Source organism: Eriocheir sinensis, chromosome 59, assembly GCF_024679095.1.
Source record: "Eriocheir sinensis breed Jianghai 21 chromosome 59, ASM2467909v1, whole genome shotgun sequence".
Classification (NCBI taxonomy): domain Eukaryota; kingdom Metazoa; phylum Arthropoda; class Malacostraca; order Decapoda; family Varunidae; genus Eriocheir; species Eriocheir sinensis.
In genome coordinates, this window is record NC_066567.1 from 4,084,124 (window position 1) to 4,103,184 (window position 19,061).

Here is a 19,061-nt window from a genome sequence, read left to right on the forward strand (position 1 = left end):
TTGGCCGCCGCCTCCCTCCCATGAGACAAGCCGAAGCTTCGAGAATAGTAGGCTACTACGCTAACCTTGTCATGACTCAAAAGTTCTCTACCGAGTTGCCTGTGAAAGATAAGTCACACAGTACCACCCGAGCAGCTGATCCTTCACAGCTGGTGGGAGTGAGTGAGTTGCCTCATGGTCATTGAATCCTCTTTGATCAACAGGCCGCCAGGTGGTCACAGGAGAGTGAAGGTGAGTTGGAATGTTGAATGCTTTTTTGCGTCGTTGTGGCGAGACCAATGGTGTCCTATTGAAATGACGCATCCCTCGGTGTTTCCAGCCAAACGTACGATTCATTTTCGCTCTCCACTTCCCAACGCCAAGGCGGTCAGAGGTAGCTACAGACACTACTCCTCTCACTCTTTTATCTCTTCGGAGCATAATCAAGTTATCTCGCTATATACAGAAGCTGATGATAGCCTACTCTTGAAAAAAAATTCTCTCTCTCTCCATCTTACACACACACACACACACACACACGGGCGCGCACATTTCATTACTTTAACCCTATTCGGCTTTCTGAATTTCCCGCTCATCCACTGTTGAGTTTATGATCACACACATACACACACACACACACACACACACATCGTCTCCCATGTTAAAATATTACAGAGAAGGAAAAATATGGAAGTGTTGCGGGATGAGTAAAAACATGGAAAGCTAGCCTTGTAGGATTGAAAAAATGTGTGTGTGTGTGTGTGTAGCGGGATAACCTATAATTATACTCTGGAGAGATAAAAGGAGTGAGGTGAGTGTCTGTAGCTATCTCTGACCGCCTCGGCGTTGGGATTTGAGGAGCGAAAATGAATTGTACGTCTGGCTCAAAACGCCGAGGGATGAGTCATTTGACTTTGTTCCAGGAATAATTCAGTGTTACCAGATTTAGCATAATTTTATGCTTTTAGGATAATTTCAGCAAATTATGTGCTTAGCAAAATTTCTAGCAATTTGGCATAATTTTAGCATAATCATGAGTTATTTAGCATAAATCTATCACTATTTAAGCAAATCCGATAAGAGGAAATTGTGTAAAAGTTCATGAAATACAAAGGAGGGGAAGATGGCTAATGGTGGTGGACGAGAACGGGAGTTGACTCTAAACAAATTAAAGTTTTTTTGTGAGCATAGGGTTTGAGTGTGCCGATAAGGGAGTTTGAATTATGAAGTATTATTAAGTTTTTGTAAAGAGGGGTGAAGGGGGTTGGGGAAATGTAGACTGAAGATGCAAGGAAACAGGGAGTAGTTGGGTGGGCGGGCAGAGTTCACAGTTCAGTCCGTAACTGAAGTTAGTGAAACCAAGGGTGCCTAGGGGAGTGCTTTGTTCAAGGCTGACCCCAAAGCCTCTGTAGTAGCGGGATTAATGTCATTACTGGCCACAGTGAGCCTTAGGAAGCTGGGGAAGTAACCAGTCAGCTCAAGGCCCCGTAAGAATAAAGGGAACCCTGAGGCTGATCATGGTCAGCCTCACATCCTCTCACTGTGAGTCTCACAACGGCTCTCCCGCCCCAGGGAAAAAGGAGGGATAATAGAAGGCTGTTCAAGGCAGAACGCCGGGTTAGCCTCGCACCCTCTCACCGTCACTGCGGCTCTCCCGCCTCAGGAAGAAAGGAGGGATAGTGGAAGGTGGAGGAGGGAGGAAAAATAGAAGGTAAAGTCCAAGCAAAATTTGTTTGATCAGGGACAGGGGACCAGGATGGAAGTGGAAGTGATCACAAGGTCCCCTTCCCCAGGCATCCCAAAGTCCCCCATGGTGGCAGTGTGCCAGAAGGGGGGGGAGCAGTGAAGGAGAGGAAGGAGGAAAATTAATCAAAGCTTAGCACCTCTTTATATGTACTTTATTACTGGCAGACCACCATGAGGACCCAGCACTTGTGCTGATCTAAAGAACAGGCACCAATAGATGGATGCATGAAGAGGGCAATACTGATCCACCCCTTTACCTCCCAGCAGCCTGAGGCATGACACTCCCCAAGCCAGCGAGGGCAAGGATAGGCACCAGTAAATGAGTGCATGAAGGGGGCAATACTGATCCACCAATCTATCTCCCAGCAGCTTGAGATGTGGCACTCCCCAAGCCAGTGAGGGCAGGCGGCCTCTGCTGGCACCACATGTCCACCAGTCACCCCCTCAAGGCACCTCTCAGAGCCAGCAGGTGTACAAAAATTAGATCTCTGCACCAATATGGTGCACCATACAGACAACACGTTATGTACCTTAAACTTCACGCACCAAACTACTACAACTTCAGGCTTAATCCAGTCTTGGCTCATGGACCCAGAGTGTTTTAAACAGCAAGGATGTTTTGGCCATGCTAATTTGTGGGTTGTTACAATCAATTTGGACAGGGTCTACATCAGCCAAGAGCTCAGTCTAGGCCAGGACTGTCAAGGTAGGTCAGATTGTCCAAATGAGCTTTCATTGCACCTAACAAAATGCATCACATATATAGCTCCTTACAAAACAGCTAACAATGCATCACACTTATACAGCTCAGTACAAAACTCTACTAGTCTATAGTCTCAAGCCTCACCTGACAGTGCATCACACTTGTATTGCTGCATACAAAACACCTAACAATGCATCACAATTAGACAGCTCCAACAAAACTCTTCAGTCTCAAGCCTCACCTAACAATGCATCACACTTGTATAGCTCCGTTCAGAACTCTACTGTCTCGAGCCTCTGTTCCCATTATGTCCTTGCATTGAAAATAATATTAGTCATTATACCATGCCAAAGAAGTTTTGTACTTTTCATTAACTCATCATTTATACTAGCTTAGCCATGCTTGAGGAAGAATAAAACTTCCCTTACAGCAAGTGACAGACGTAGTCACAGTTCTGGGAAGGTACACACAGGAACATAAGGAGACTGTAACAATGTCATGCTTGATGTGGAATAAAACTTCCCTTAAAGCAAGTGACAGATGTAGTCACAGTTCTGGGTAGGTATACACAGGAACATAAGGAGTCTCTCACACCATTAGGTTAAGATGCAACCCCACACTTATTTATTTCAGAAGGGGGTAAAATTTCCACCTCATGAGCCACAATGTCTGCCTTTGTGAGACACTTTAGGGAAGAGATTTGCACAGAAACAACAGTGGGAGAGGAAAGGCAGACATATTAGATATTGGAAAAACACACCTGAGAGGGTGTGGAGTGCCAAGTGTGGAAATGATGAAGAAAATGGGATGTAGAAAGGTTGAGGACTGGTATGGGCAGGGATGGGAGACTTTCTAAGGTGAATTGTGTCAGGAGGCAGCACTCGGCATGAAGATAGCAATGCTATACCTCATTTACTTCTAAACGGACTGTGAGGTAGATTATTAGGATACTAAATTAAAATAATTCCATATGAAAATATTACCAATGAAAGAAAGCATTGCTTATCTTGCTTCACTTTTTGCAGATCAAAGTAATTCTGCTGCAAACCTGGCAGCCCAAATTTATTTTTGCTGCTTGTTTATAAATGTGATGCAAAGGTGAGTGAAATCAGGCTTCCAATGACGTGTGGCCACTCTAGTGCAAAAAACAAGCATGTACAGACTCTGTCATCTTCGTCCGGTATGAGAAGAGTCATGCCAAGCCCCGCCCACAAGGGCTGGACGCTCAAGGTTACCTCGGTTTGCCTTCCCAAGTCTCCCTGGGTTTCCTCAGGTACCCATTTGTCAGCCAACTTGAAAAGGAGGATGAACAGCTGAGGGAGCTGCAGACCAACTACCTGGACTGGGAATGAACCCAGGCCTGTGGATTGGTAGCTCGGAATGCAAAATATTACATCACAGAGGTGAACAGATGTCACCATGGCTGTACTATACTGATATGGATTGCATGGGAGAAATGAAAGCCAAAATAATAAGAACATTAGGAGTCTGCAAGAGGCCGGTTGGCCTATACAAGGCAGCTCCTGTACACTCAACCCCACCTTCCCTCACCATCCATGGTTTTATCTAACCTCTTCTTGAATGTATCTATGGTACTGGCACCCACAACATGGCTCCCAAGCCTGTTCCATTTGTCCACCACTCTATTGGTGAACCAATTCTTGCCTATGTCTTTGTTGAATCTCAATTTGTCTAACTTAAAACCATTTCCACGCATCCTACCTGGCTCTTTCACTCTCAAAATTTTATTGACATCCCCTTTATTAAATCCCTTCATCCATTTATAAACTTCGATCAAGTCTCCTCGCACCCTTCGCCTTTCTAGAGAGTGTAGATTTAACTGCTTCAGCCTGTCTTCATTAGGCAAGTTTCTCACCCCCTGAATCATCTTTGTCATCCTCCTCTGTACAGATTCTAACATCTTTATATTCATTCTATAGTAGGGGGACCAAAATTGAACTGCATAATCAAGATGAGGTCTAACTAGTGCTAAGTAAAGTTTGAGGATGACTTCAGCGCTCCTATTGCTCACGCTCCTTGAGATGAAACCTAGTACTCTGTTTGCCCGATTTTTAGCCTGAATGCATTGAGCCCTAGGACGGAGGTCAGCGCTCACTAGGACTCCTAGTCTCTCTCACGCCCAGACCTGCTTAGAGGAGTGTCATTTAAGGAGTAATTGTGTAAGGGGTTATTCCTACCTACGCTCAAAATGCTACACTTCCCGACATTGAATTCCATCTGCCACTTCCTCGCCCAATCATATAGTGTGTCAAGCTCATCCTGGAGAACGGTAGCGTCGCTGTCTGATTGGATTACTCTACCGATCTTGGTATCATCTGCGAACTTACTGACATCGCTACTAATTCCTGTGTCCAAGTCATTGATGTAAACAATAAAAAGCAGAGGACCCAGCACCGACCCCTGTGGGACTCCACTCGTAACACTGCCCCATTCAGATTTCCTACCATTGATTTGCATTCTCTGCTTCCTACCACTAAGCCATGCCCTGATCCAGTTCAAAACTTTCCCATCTACGCCATGAGCCTGTAATTTTAGTAATAGCCGGTGATGAGGGACTTTGTCGAACGCTTTACTGAAATCTAGATATAATATGTCATAGTTTTCATCTCTGTCAACCGCCTCGATTACTTTAGTGTAGAAGGACAACAGGTTAGTAAGGCAAGACCTACCCTTTGTGAACCCATGTTGTGAATCATGAATTAAATTATGCTTTTCTGGCAGAGAGTGAGAGGATGCTGTAGAGGATTATGGATTAATTTAACAGGGTATGAAAGAAGAAAATTTGAAAGTAAAGGTAGACAAGAGTAGTGTGGCATTTGCAATTAAGAAAAGCCATTGACTTTAAAAAGCCATACGGAGACAGGGCTGTGAGTATGATCTGGCTGGAGGGAGAGAAGATGGAGGAACAGAGTGCATTTAAGTGCTTTGGGATGGTTCTGTGTAAGTATGTGCCTCTGTGGTGTAGTGGTTAGCATGTCTAGCTATGAATCCATTAACCTAAACTAAATTCTACTCTGACAGTCCGAAAGCACCCCAGCCAGTTGTCCATCCTCCTGTTCGTGCTGGTCAATCAATGGGTGCATGGGAAGGTAAACTGTGGTAACCAGGATATCACACTGGCCTTGGGTTCCGGGTAATGGGTTCCTATCCACCACAGGCTCAAGGGCTAATATAAAGGAGATGGGAGGCCACACATAGCTTACAATGTGCCCCCAACTTTACCTTTATATAAGTATGGGAACATGGTGGAAGAGGTAAGGGAGAGAGCCTTAAAGATAATCGGTGGACTGGAGATAAAGAAAGGAATTAAGAGAATGGTGGTAAATAAGAGTAAAAGAAACTGCAATATCCTCCCAAGCCTCTCATCTGTGCCAGACCCAAATTTGGAATGAGCCACAGTAATCATGAATATGCTCAGAGGAAACGAGATGCATAAGAAGAGGATGAGTTGTTACAAGATGGGATGGATAAAGTAATGTGACAATACTGGTATGGATGTAACAGCATAGGAAATGAATCATGGAGTGGTTGCATGGGTGATATGTGGTACTATGAGGTTTGGACATGTGATGAGGATGCATGAGGATGATTTTGTGAAGTGTGAATGATGGTTGAACAAGGTGACGTGCCCCCCGGCGTACGCCCCCATTGATTAATTCACTGATTGAAGGAGGGGTGTCAGGGCGAGACCACCAGTGAAATGGATCATAAAGTTGACGAGTATTGGAGGGAGATGGCAGGCAAGGGATTGAAAGTGCTGAGAGAATGCTGGAACAGGGGAAGTTGGAGACATTTCTGCAGCGGCCACTCCCTTGGGGGAAGTTCCCATGAGGGCACAGGGTGTTGGAGATTTGGACTGACTGATATAAAAGACATTCATCAGTGAGGAAAAGCTAAGTTAGTTTAAGACCCACATTATATAGATGGAATGAATGGCAGACAAGTGAGATGATGTGGAGAATATATGAAAAAAAAATTGTCCAGGAAGAGAAAGACAAAAGGGAGAGTAAGACACAAGCTGAGAGACTAGACTTGTGATGGAATGTACCCCTCCGTGAATCCCTCAATAGCGGATGCCATGAAGGACTGTTCACTCAGCCGTGGTTTGTCTGACGTGGTGGTCACGTAGAGGAGGTAAGCATTGAGGAACGCGGTGTTGATCACGGACATGGCAACTCGCGTGCTCACCTTGAGGGAACTGCACTCCGGAAAGTAGGTCTGAAAGTTGGCGCTGTTTGTTGCCTGCCTGTGGTCCTTTACGTTGCGTGGCAGTGGCCTTTCTCTGCCCTTTGCCATCCGCTGAGAGCAAACATAGTCTTTGCTCGCCACTGAGGACAGCATCAGCTCTAAGTTCTTATCTTGATCCTTGGAGCCAATGCAGAACAGTGGGCCCTTCTTCTGCTTGAACACCTGCCAGCTCTTCCACTTGCCCTTCGCCAAAATATGCGGAAGACCCTTTAGCTGAGGACGCACCCTCCCCGTTACCAGTGTCTGACATTTCCACAGGTCAAAGAGGAGCTGAGGGAACACACAGCAGCTGCCAATATGTAGAAGGTAGCCCTGATGCAAGACGTCTCCAGCTTCCATTAGGCGCATCACTAAATCATACACTTCGTTCTCCTCATAAATTTTTTCAGTAAATGATTCACTTTCAACTTCGAATGCAACGGTGTACCCCGTCTCCACGTCACACAGGTTCCAGATCTTCACTCTACACTCAACAGGTTTTGCAGGGGTACAGTGCCATGACCTTAGTTTGATGTTGGCACTGCCTACTGTATTCGCTCCTAACGTGATAGTTTGGTGTGGCTTGAAGTAATGCCCAAACACATGGTTAAAGTGGGTTATTAGGGGTTGGATGTCATACAGTTTGTAAGAGGGATCGTATGCACTAGGCGCGGTGTCACAGTCGGCAAAACTTAGGAACTTCATGATCATGACGTACCTTTCGAGCACAAAGTGCTCCCCGAACCAAGGAGTGGCCTGGCTCCTGCTCGTCTTGTCCCAGTACGACGCAACACAAGGCTTTAAAATCTGACTCATGTTCATCGTGACGGCTAGGAAGGCGTAGATCTCTTTAGCAGTGGTTTTGCCTGATCTGTGCCAGGTGTGAATGGCATGCTGGTGGTGAGGATCTTGACTATGTTTGTGTTTGTTAATCCACTGGTCGGCACACTTGTTGGTCTTGCGTGCAACTGTGTCCGTGAAGGCAGGAGTGATGAACAGAAGGACATAATCAACAGGCTTCTGCAGGTGTGGGACGTTTCTGGGCCCTGGCGTGGCAGTGAAAGGTGGTGGTGGTAACACAGCATCTGTTTGGAATGCCTTCTGCCAGTCATCATCACCACCACACTCTTCTTCCTCCTCATTATCATCACCACCACCACCTTCTTTCTCCGTGCCACCATTCCTCAATTGTCCACCGTCTGCGTCTCTCTCATCGTGGCTGGAGTTGGATGAATCACCGGCTGTCACTGAGCAACTTCTGTCCCTTGCTGCACGGTTTGTGTTGGTGGGCTCCTCTGTCCTACAGGACTGGTTTGCTGATTCAATCCTGGGAATAAAGTTTTACAATGTATAAGTCTTTTGCACAAGGGATAAAATACTTAATAGATATAGCAATTCCATTACACAAAGAAAAAACACATTGAGCGGTTTGCCCGTTGACGGGCTTACCGTTTGTGCCCGCTGAAAACTAGGTTTTCAGCGGGCACAAGCAAGTTTTTCAGCGGGCACAAGCGGTAAGCCCGTCAACGGGCAGACCGCTCGCCTGTGCTGGAGGGTACTGCTCAATTGTGTGGATGGGCCTTTAGATAGTCTGTTTATGGCTGTATAAGTAGATCACATTTAGTCCAGATTTCTGGATACAGATATGAAATAGAGTTACAGACTGTTTGAAGTCCTTAACACATGTGTTCTGGGGCAGTAACCCCATGGAGACAAACATGCACACCCACAGACAGGCCTTCCCTGCCTGAAAGACCTACCTGGTGGTGGTGGTGGGGTGCAAACTCAGTGGATCTTGTGTGTCATCTTCCATGGGCACCTCCTCCACCTCCTCCACCATCACGTCCACATCCACAACCTTTGTTGGCAACACTGGTGGTGCTGGCTGGTCCTTCGCTTCACCCTGAAACATAAAGGCATGAGCAATTTTGAGGTGAATGGATGGCAAGGCAACTTGCAGTGTGCTAAACAGGCTGTGTCTGACCAGCTTTGTGACCTGTCCATCAAGCACTCAACAGGGGCATGTGTCTAGGAATGCATTGCCTCACCCACTTTACAAAGCCACCGCCCACCCCAGAGGGGGGCACCACCCTCCAAGCAAGTCTCCATGCAGGCCACATTCCTATCCAAAATAACTCATGGCAGCTACTCGTTCAAGCCATGAGCTTTGTGGGTCTCCCCCTGGTCTCCTTCATACAATGCTGTCTCTTATAGATACAACCTGTTGAGCAAAGTCAACTTTTGAGTAGCTTGGCACATGCCCATACAGCCAGAGTTGGTGTTCATGGACTATGCAGGTAAGAGGCCTAGATTCTGTCTCTCAGAGTAATCACTAATTTGACAGTCATCTCAGCAGTACCAATGACATTACAAAATAATTACCAAGAGGCATCATTCACCTCTTCAAGTCAATATTCAGTGTCCATGTCTTCCAGCTCAAAGGTAAGACAGGAAGCACTTGAAGAACTATGTCCTTTTGAACGAGTATTGACAACACTATATACTTGTGCTGAGCGAGTCCATAACACCATGGGCCAAGCCAATCCATCCTAAGACTTCTTGACATAACATGATATGCACTTTGCTACCAAGGTATGGGAAATTTTCCAAAATATCAATGTCCTTGCCACATGTTTCATCTAGCATGCCTCCAAACACTTGTACCTTGGTCTTTTCCAAGAAGATTTGAATTCCTAATAGCTTTGCCTCTTCGCACTGTGCTTTGAGAGCCCAGAACTTCCAGTGACTCAGTGAGAAAATCTCCAATGTTGGCAATAACAAAGTCAGTGATAATGGCATTCAAAACAGATATGCAATTTCAGCAGATGCTTCAAGTCTGCATGAGCAATAGATGGGCAACCACCTTGTGTGACACACTGAGCAATATGACAGCAGTGTTTGGTGCAGTCGTGGCAGTCCTCTTTCCCTTTCCAGATAGGGATGACCAGGCCCCTTTTCCAGTCAGGAGGAAGGGTACCAGATTGCCGTAAGGCAGTCGCCTGCATGCAACCCACAAACCACGGCCTCACCTCCAGTTTTGAGCAGCTCTGCAGTCATGTTAGAAACACTAGCTGCCTTTCCACCCCTCTTCCTTATCTAGGTTGCTCTGACCTTGTCAAGAGAGGATAAGGTTTTGTTAGTGTGTAGATCAGCATCCATTACTTGTAACCCAGAGGTTGGGAACTGCCTGTTCGGACAGTTCACTACACACAGCTGCTCAAAGAACTCAGCCCAATGACCCCTTTGCTCTTCCATGTCTGATATGAGGCAACCAGCTGCTGTTCAGATAGCATTCACCTTAGATGGAGGCTTGAAGCATAGCTTCTTCAGGGCTCGGTAAGCAGGTCGGAGGTCATTTGCATTGAAATGTTTGTACTCACGGACAAATTGTGTATGATGAATGTTTAGTGTGTTGGAAATAATCGTTAGATATTTAATTGATACTATAACGATAATATCAGACATGAAAACGGAACAAATGGATATTTGTGATATTATTTGTGAAAGCAATTAAGACACTCACTCACTACAACATTTGAGAACAAGTGCATCGAAGAATATTGTTGAGGCTAACAGTGCAATTGTTGACGGCCCTCGAGAGCACTGCATCAGTGGCGGAGCAGGACCTGAAACCTCATCAATGGTGAACAGTAAATGGAAATGACCCTTGATGTCCTCAAACAGACTCCTGACATGCCTCTCCTCTCTCCTCTAGCTCTAGTCCCATGTGACACCACCCTGTATTGGTCTGGAATCCCAGCAAGCCAGGAAATGCTACTTCTTGTTATTATCATACATTTCCCGCAAAAAGCAAATCTATTCCTTGGCCTTGGCCACTGTCAAATGCACTCCTTTGCAGCTTTGAGTTTTAAGTATGAAGGCATCCCACAGTTCTACAGGTGACAATGAATGAGACCCAAAGGAAGCACTGGTCAAATACTGAGTAAAATTTGATGCAGAATACCTTCTCTTCAGTTTCACACATATCAGTAAGAGCATACCCTGCAAGTGACATTAAAGCCAAAGATGTGCTTCAGCCTCACTCATACTATATGCTCTTCAACTCAAACCTCAACCACAAGTGGCTGCAGGTGGGTGGAGGTACCCATAGCTGCCCCTCTAAGACAGTTACCAAGGCTCATGCAGGACCAGCAGTAGGTGTCCCGCCCCCCACCCCCTCACTGCTGATCTAACCACTGCAAGAACTCCTCATCTCAGTCTTACTAGCATATCCACCTTCAGAATTCTGGGCTCAAGTGATTGGTGAGGCAGTTGGAGATCCCACACAAGGCTCAGAATCTTCTGGATACCCAAACACAAAGCCCTCCAAAGGCTTACCTCAGGCATGGTTTCACGGCAGGTTTCATGCCTGCACCACCCGGCCAACCCCCAGAACAATATGAGGATGTACTTACTTGTGTGGAGGCAGTTCTTGCATTGGCCACTGACTGTTGGCATGGGATGAGCAAAGGCAGGTAGTTCAGCACTTTAACATTGGGTGACAATTCCTTCCTGTTGACCGCTACATTACTCTGTGCCGTCAGTAGCACATCCAACATCCCTGACTGGTCTGGTGGCATGAGTCCCTCGAGGCTGTGGACATTTTTGAGCTTCTTGATAGGCTTGGATTTTTCTCTCTGGAGGCTGATAGCAGAGGGGTCAAGGGTTGTCTGGTCAGCTGGGTTGTGAGTGTCCTTGTGGAGGTCATCGACCTTGTGTTTTTTTGCTGCTTTGTATTTGGCCTTGATGCCAAAACTTTCTCTGCTGACAGCTTTTGGCACTTCTATTTCTTTTTCTTTGCTGCCTTGCTTGACGCTAACATCCAGGGGATCACGTAGATTCTTTTGGGGGTCAAACTGTGTGACATCGTGTCTGAATTTAGAATTTGCTGTCTTTGAGGGTGTGGGATTAAAAGATTGCTCTGGGTCTTGGTTAATTCCATTTTTTGAGAAGAATGTAACTTGCACAGCACTGTCTTCAGGACTGGTTGGTCTTTTGTCGTTTTTTGGGGCAAGGTGTGTGACACTGGCTGAACTAACTTCAGGAGTGGTTGTGTCTGAGGGTGCAAGATCCCAGGCTATGAGTCTCCCTGGCAGTCCTCTCCTAGGGCCTATAGAGTGCCTTCTGTCCTCCCCACGGCCTACTCGGTCAGGAAAGCCAAACGGTACGTTGTTAGAATGACTCAGCTTTCCAGGTGCATCTGTAAACAATATTACAAGTGTTAACAACTTTTTTTTTAACATTATATTCTACTGTGTCCTCACATATGCCAGACATAAAGATATCTGAATGTTTAGTTCTAATAAATGGCAGCTACAGCATGTCCATGGCAGCCCATGCAATGGGTTACTGGGCAAGCTCAGGACTAGGACTGTCCTGCAGGTGCCAGAAGGGTATCCAGTAGTTACTGTCCCTAGTGGTGATAGTGGACTGTCCTGCAGGTGCCAGAAGGGTATCCAGTAGTTACTGTCCCTAGTGGTGATAGTGGACTGTCCTGCAGGTGCCAGAAGGGTATCCAGTAGTTACTGTCCCTAGTGGTGATAGTGGAGTGTCCTGCAGGTGCCAGAAGGGGATCTCAGGCACTAATTTTCACATTGTAGTTTTTGAAAAAGATTTACATATTTTATTTTTTGGAAAAAAATGTCTAGTCAGGACAGTTAAGGTAGTGCTCTGCTACTGGTGACATGTAACTCAGTACAACCAGCCGCATGGTCGGGTAGTCGGCGACTAAACCAGCGACCCCACTGGTTTTGTTTTGGACCAGTGAGGAGGGTGTGCTGGACCCCCAGGTGGATTAAAAACAAGACCATTCTAAGGGCAGATGAACTCATGTTTATCAGAGTCAATGGCCATCCAGTCCCAGCTATGGGTGAAATAGTGGGTGGTAAACCTCATAGCCCCCTGCTGCCTTGTAGGGTTTGTGTTTTTTGTTCAGGCAAAGGCTAGTAAAATAGATGGTTGGGTTAGCAAGGGCATGCCACCTGGAAAATTATTCTCCAAAGACTGATAATGGCTCGATTACAGAGTATGGCCCCCAGTACCTGGCAGCCCTTGAGTGGGCAGGGGGCGTGAAGAATCTCAGGACTTAGTTTTAGAATAGGGACGGTGAATACTGGAAGTGTACTGAAAGACTGAAGATTTTTGGATAAAAGACATGAAGGTGATCCCTGGGGAAGTGTGCCTGCCGTAACATAGACTTCTTTGTGCTGACATAGTCACAAAGGTAGGGAAGAAAAAGATAAAAAAGAAAGAAGAAAAAACTAAAACTAAAAGTATGGAAGCTGAGGGAGGAGGAAATCAGAAGAGAGTTTGAACAAAGAGTGAAAAGGGAAAATGAGGAAAATAATGGAGGATGGGAACAACTGAAAGAAAATATCATGAAAGTAGGGAAAGAAGTGTGTGGTGAAACAAAACGAATTAGAAGAAAGGAAAGAGAGACATGGTGGTGGAATGGAATGCAGCAGGCCATCAAGGAAAAGAAGGAGGCATACATGAAATGGCAGAAGACAGAGGAGGAGGAAGATAGAGAGGTGTTTAAAGAAAAGAAGAAAATGGCAAGAAAAGAGGTAGCAAAGGCAAAGAAGAAAGCAACAGAAGAGTGGATGAGGGAGAGAGAAGGGAGAAATTTAAAAAATGAGATGTTTAATCCATTCAATACGTGACGCAGACGTCGGCGTCACAGTATGGAAAGGGTTAAGAGAAAATGGAAGAGGATTAATCCTCTGCTAAACCTCTTAATCCTCTTCCATTTCCTCTTAATCCTCTTCTAAACCTCTTAACCCGTACAGTACTATAAAATAGCTCAGCGCCTATGGTTGCAGGAAATACTAGCGACGCATATACACGTCGGGCTTGCTAAGCACTGTTACAGTCGATGTAGCAGGTTTATTTTTGCTACAGAGACTGCTGCAGACAATGACAACACTACGCGAGTGCGTTTGTAGCATTAGCAACACTACCCAAGCTGGGGAGGAATCACAAGCCACCTGTGACATCAAGATCAAGACCAAGTGTAAACAATGTCTCGGCGGCCCATTCGTTTTGCTATATGGCAATAGACAGTGAATTTGAGGTTTCCTCATCTGAAGAAGACGTGGGAGCACTCTCAGACTCTGGTTCGGACAAGGATTATGTGCCAGATGAGGATATAGGCTATATTGAGCCGCCTTTGTAACGCGAGTCTACTGTCCTGATAATTCTGAAAATCCCACACTTATATCACATGAAATGGTGCTCTCTGGAGTATTCTACACCTGTGTGCAACAAAAATGGGCTACCTGGCCTCTATCACTTGTCAAATCCTCCATAAACCATCGATCACGTACAGGGGCCGTTTCCAGCCACACTGTGGCAACACTTCATAGAGTTCTCCTGCGAAAAGTAGGTCTATGACATATGTTTTTTTCCTTATTTTTTCCACTTTTCCCATCACATGGAACATTTTTGAGAAAAAAAAAAAAAAAAAAAAAAAAAAGGCCGGTACTGTGCAAGCCAAAAATATTTAAATCGGCCGGTACTGCACGTGTTAAGAGGAAATGTAAGAGGATTAAGAGGTTTAGAAGAGGATTAATCCTCTTCCATTTCCTCTTAACCTTTCCCATACTGTGACGCAAAGTTTGTAAAAGATGAAGGAGGGAACATCATGGTGGAAAAGGAAAAGATATTGGAAAGATGGAGTAAATATTTCAGTGAACTGTTACATGAGGAAAACGAAGACGATAAATGAAACTGAAAAAGTAGAAAGCCCACAAAAAAAAAATCACGGAAGAGGAAGTAAAAGAAGCACTAATGGTACAGCAGCAGGACCTTCAGGGCTAACAGTAGATTTAATAAAAGCAGCAGGAAAGAAAGGAGTGGTGGAATTGACAAGAGTGTTAAACGATGTATTAAAAAAGGGAGAGATACCAGAAGACTGGAAAGGAAGCTACATTATACCCATTTTTAAAGGGAAAGGAGATGCTTTGAAATGTGGTAACTATAGTAGGGGGATAAGGTTACAGGAACATGGCATGAAGGTATATGAAAAATTCCTGGAGAAGAGGCTGAGAAGGATAAGAATCAATAAATGTCAGTTTGGGTTTTGCCCTGGGAGATCAACAACTGAGGCAATATATACTATGAGAGGGCTTCAGGAAAGGTTTATGGAGAAGAGGAGGAGATTGTATCATGTTTTTGTAGATCTAGAGAAGGCATTTGACAGAGTACCAAGGGAAATTATAAGATGGGCATTGAGAAGGCAAAGAGTACCAGAAAGATTGGTTGAATCGGTGATGGGACAATATGAAGGTACAAAATTGAGAATGAAAACAGTGGTGGGAACATCAGATGAGTTCAAAATTGGAGTGGGGATTCACCAGGGATCTGCCCTTAGCCCACTCTTGTTTATGACAGTAATGGAGGAGGCAACAAAGGAAGCAAGAGGAGAGACACCATGGGAGCTGCTGTATGCAGATGACTTGGCAGTAAATGTAGAGACAGCAGAAGAAGTGAAAGAAAAGTTTAATAAATGGAAGGAAGGAATGGAGGAGAGACGTTTGAAATTTAATATGGAAAAAACGAAGTACATGGTGACTGGGAAAGAAGCAAGGGAAAAGATTAAATCAGGAAAATATCCATGTGGATGCTGTGGGAAGGGAGTAGGTGTAAATTTAATCTTGTGCACATGTTGCAGGCAATGGTGCCACCATAGATGCTCAGGCCTCAGAAATGTAAGAGGAGTGCAGAATTTTCCATGCCCAGCTTGTGAAACGAGACAGCAAGGACAAAAAACTGTGAGGGATGAACTAGAGGTAAATGGAGGAAAGCTGGATGAGGTAGAACATTTCTGTTATATGGGAGATGTTCTGGACTGTGAGGCAGGAGTGGAGAGGACAGTGAGAGCGAGAGTGGCGGCAGAGTGGTTAAAGTGAAGGAAGGTGGCTAGTCTACTTGTGAATCGTAGCATCCCTCTAAAAAGCAGAGCAGGGGTGTACCAACCGTGTGTTAGATCAGTGATGTTGTATGGAGCAGAAACATGGGCTCTAACTAGAAAATTGATGTAGGTATTGAGAGCAAGTGACTGCAGAATGCTGAGGTATATGAGGTATATGACAGGGATCAGGTGGCAAGACAGGGTGTCCAGTGTAGATGTAGCTAACAGATGTGTAGAGGACATGGAAACAGTGCTCAGAAGGGAAAGACTCTGATGGTGTGGACATGTAAAGAGAGCAGGGGAGGATACAGTGCTGGGAGTTTTAGAGAGATTAGAGGTAGAAGGAAGGGGACCATTTGGTAGACCTAAGAAAACGTGGAGGTGTATACAGGAAGACTTGGCATTGATGGGAATGGATGAGCATCGGACAGAAGACAGAGTAGAATGGAGGAGAGCCATAAAGCATCCAACCGCTCAGGAAGAGTGAAAACGGATGTTAAACTAAAAGAAGAAGAACTTTCAAAAGTTAGCGAAAACGCTACTCGGCTAACACAAATGTTAGCTTTGCTAATTAGCGGTTAGCAGAACTGTGCCCATCACTGGCTGATACCAATACCAATATTCACTCTTTAGCCTATACCGATACCAATATTCCGATACTGATACTTTTCTATTTTGATTACGTATCAGTAGGATTACAAAAGTATGGAATTACCTGTATTTTAAAATTAAATACAAGTGAATTTGGGAATAACTAAAATTGGGTGGTCTTGAAAGTTGATACTAAAAAGTCTTGAATCACAAAATAAATAAGGCAGAAAATTATCGGAGTATCGGCTGTATTTTCACCTTGCCAATACCGATACTACCAATACCAATATTATCAGCACATCTCTATTTTATACTACTATAAGCTTCAAATTTCCAGACTTGTATACTGTACACCTTCCTTGGTCCTGATGATATTACAGAAAAGTAGAGGTGTCATCTGACTGTCTGCTAATCAATATATTGCTCTTCTGACGTTTCTAAAGAGATAGGTAAGTAGGTAATTTAAATATGCCAATCATCACTTTAATAACTATTTCAGTTGCTAATAACATTTCTGAATTTGAACAATTAATTAAGCTTTAATAGATAACCATTTTAACAGGAATAGCTTTAAATAAATAAAATGGATTAAAGATTTCTTCAGATTTACCAAGGAGTGTCTGAAGCAAGTTGGGTGCAGTTCTGGATGAAGACCAAATAATTACTGTTACTGTTTGAAGTATAATAAACTTAAGGTTACCCTGTAAGGGGGGGAGGTTGAGGCAGGGCACGGCGCCTGCCTTGAGCCTGGTGAGCTTCTCCCCATGCTTGCGCTGGAAGGCCTCGGGGGGGAAGTGCAAGCTGCAGATGCGCAGGTTGTCCAGCACGGCCAGGCTGGTGATCTTGCTGGAGCACACCCGCACCCACTCCCGCCGCACCTGCCGGTCCTTGGGGAAGGTGTGGAAGGAGATTTTCTCCGTGTTCTGGTAGGTGGTGTAGCAGCCCGGCACGGAGCACCGCTGCGGCATGCTGGCCCCCTGCCCCCGCCTGCCTGGCCCTGCACCACACGCACCTCGGCACACTGGGCTCGGCCTCCAGGGCTGTCACCGGCCTGGCTGGGCTTATTCAGGGTGTGTCTGAGTCTCGTGGTGTGTGTACAGGCCAGGCGTGGAGTGTCCTGCTTCACCACACGCAGGACAGATTGTTGGGGCAGGCTTGGTGGAGGTGATGATCTTCCTCCTCTTCTTCTTCCTCAGTGTTTTGGGGGGCTGGTTAGGCCATGGGGCCACGGCCTCTATAGCCCCAGCAGTACAGGTTGCTTGTGGCTGTCGTTGTTGTTGAGGTGTGCCCCGAGTTGACGCTTGTTGACGCTCGGCCTTTGTGAGGTCAGGGTGTACACAACAAGTCTTGGGCTTGACAAGCCTATCCGAGAATTTTCGGGCATTTTCAGGGGTAGCTTTATGACCCTTCTGGTAGTTTGACCTTTCCTCTGTACCATGATTCTAAAAAGACATTCATTAGAACCAGACTGATCTCCATTTTGGCCTTTGGATATAGCTGATGTGAGCCGAAAGCGTCCCTTGATGGGGCCACTATACTCGCGAGCCCCGCTAACACGAGTTTGAAGCTCTGCTTATCTTTTTAGAAAGTGATTAGGCATTTTACATCCAGTCGGGAGGCATAGTCAAGATGCGAAAGTCCAACAATCTCCTTGGTCCATCGTTGTTGGACTCTCTCAAGCATGTCAGTATCACCTACATACCCTGTGTGCCATACAACTGAGCAAAATTCCAGCACAGGACGGATATGAGAGGTGAGAAGAGATTTCATAAACTCAGGCTCGCGGTTAACTGTGCTCTTAAGTAAATTCGACGAAATTCCTGCAGCTTTATTTGCAAGAGAGCGTATGTAGAGATGAAACTTCAACGAAGCATCAACTTGAACCCCTAAATCTGATGCAGACTGCACAAATTGTAAAGGATTTCCTCTAATATAGTAGTCAGAGTACGGGCCAAGATTTGGAGCAGATCCTCGGCAGAACCTAAGAACACGGGTCTTGTCCGAGTTGAGCCTGAGCCCCCACGATTCCGCACGTGACACCAGTAGGTCTACATCTCTGCACAGAAGCAATATCTTACAATGTAAGAGAAGGCGTAGTCTTATTTATCTTTTGGTATATTTTCAGATCAGCGAAAATTTTGTATTTACAGGTAAGACCGTGAGCCACAAAGTTAATATAAATGAGAAAAAGGGTTGGTCCAAGGAGGACAGACCCTTGGCGAACTCCACTAGTTACATGCGTAGAATCACTCTCAGAACCCCCAACCACAACCCTCGTCACTCTACCGTTCAGAAATCCGTGTATCCATGAGAGTAAGGGATCCCCTATACCGATGTGGGAGAGCCTACTGATCATAATGTTATGATTAACAAGGTCAAACGCTTTACTAAAGTCAAATAGTATAAGGTCGACCATATGCCCCTGATCAAGCCAGCAGGTGGCGTCATTATATGTTAGGAGCAGCTGATCATCAACTGAGTGAGCCTTACGGAAGCCAAACTGATTAGAATCAAATAAGTTATTATTCCCAAGAAAAGATGTCAGATTGTTCACAATAATACGCTCGAGACACTTGCAAGATACTGAAGTGAGACTTATTGGTGTGTTATTAAGAGGGGAAGAACGCACACCTTTCTTAAACCTAAGTGACTACATTGATCAGATATCTCCAAAACTTTGCATTTCTACTTCAGCTAATACTAAGTTGAAGGAAGTGTCGGTAGAGCTTGTTTTTATGAGTCAATCGTGTTACACTGGACCACGGAAGGTTGGAGCTCCAGACCGTCATACCCACACAGCTAACAATATAAATAATTATCGTTAAAACACTAATTATTGATGTTTTTTTATTTTGAATTTTTGTCAGAAACCAGAAACTACAA

General features: G+C 45.1%; 1 protein-coding gene across 2 annotated transcripts; it reads right to left on the minus strand.

Annotated features, from left to right (window-relative positions):
* Positions 1-1,862: 1,862 nt before the first annotated feature.
* Positions 1,863-17,834, minus strand: LOC126985410 (uncharacterized). Of its 2 annotated transcripts, none has more exons than XM_050840250.1 (4): positions 16,789-17,834; positions 11,092-11,876; positions 8,437-8,579; positions 1,863-8,003 (listed from the first exon to the last, which is right to left on the minus strand). In XM_050840250.1, exons 1-4 carry the CDS (start codon positions 17,144-17,146, stop codon positions 6,476-6,478), a joined length of 2,814 nt encoding a protein of 937 aa, XP_050696207.1. In that variant the 5' UTR covers positions 17,147-17,834; the 3' UTR covers positions 1,863-6,475. The 2 variants fall into 2 exon arrangements, with proteins under 2 accessions (XP_050696207.1, XP_050696208.1); XM_050840251.1 differs by having other exon boundaries at positions 16,879-17,829.
* Positions 17,835-19,061: the final 1,227 nt, after the last annotated feature.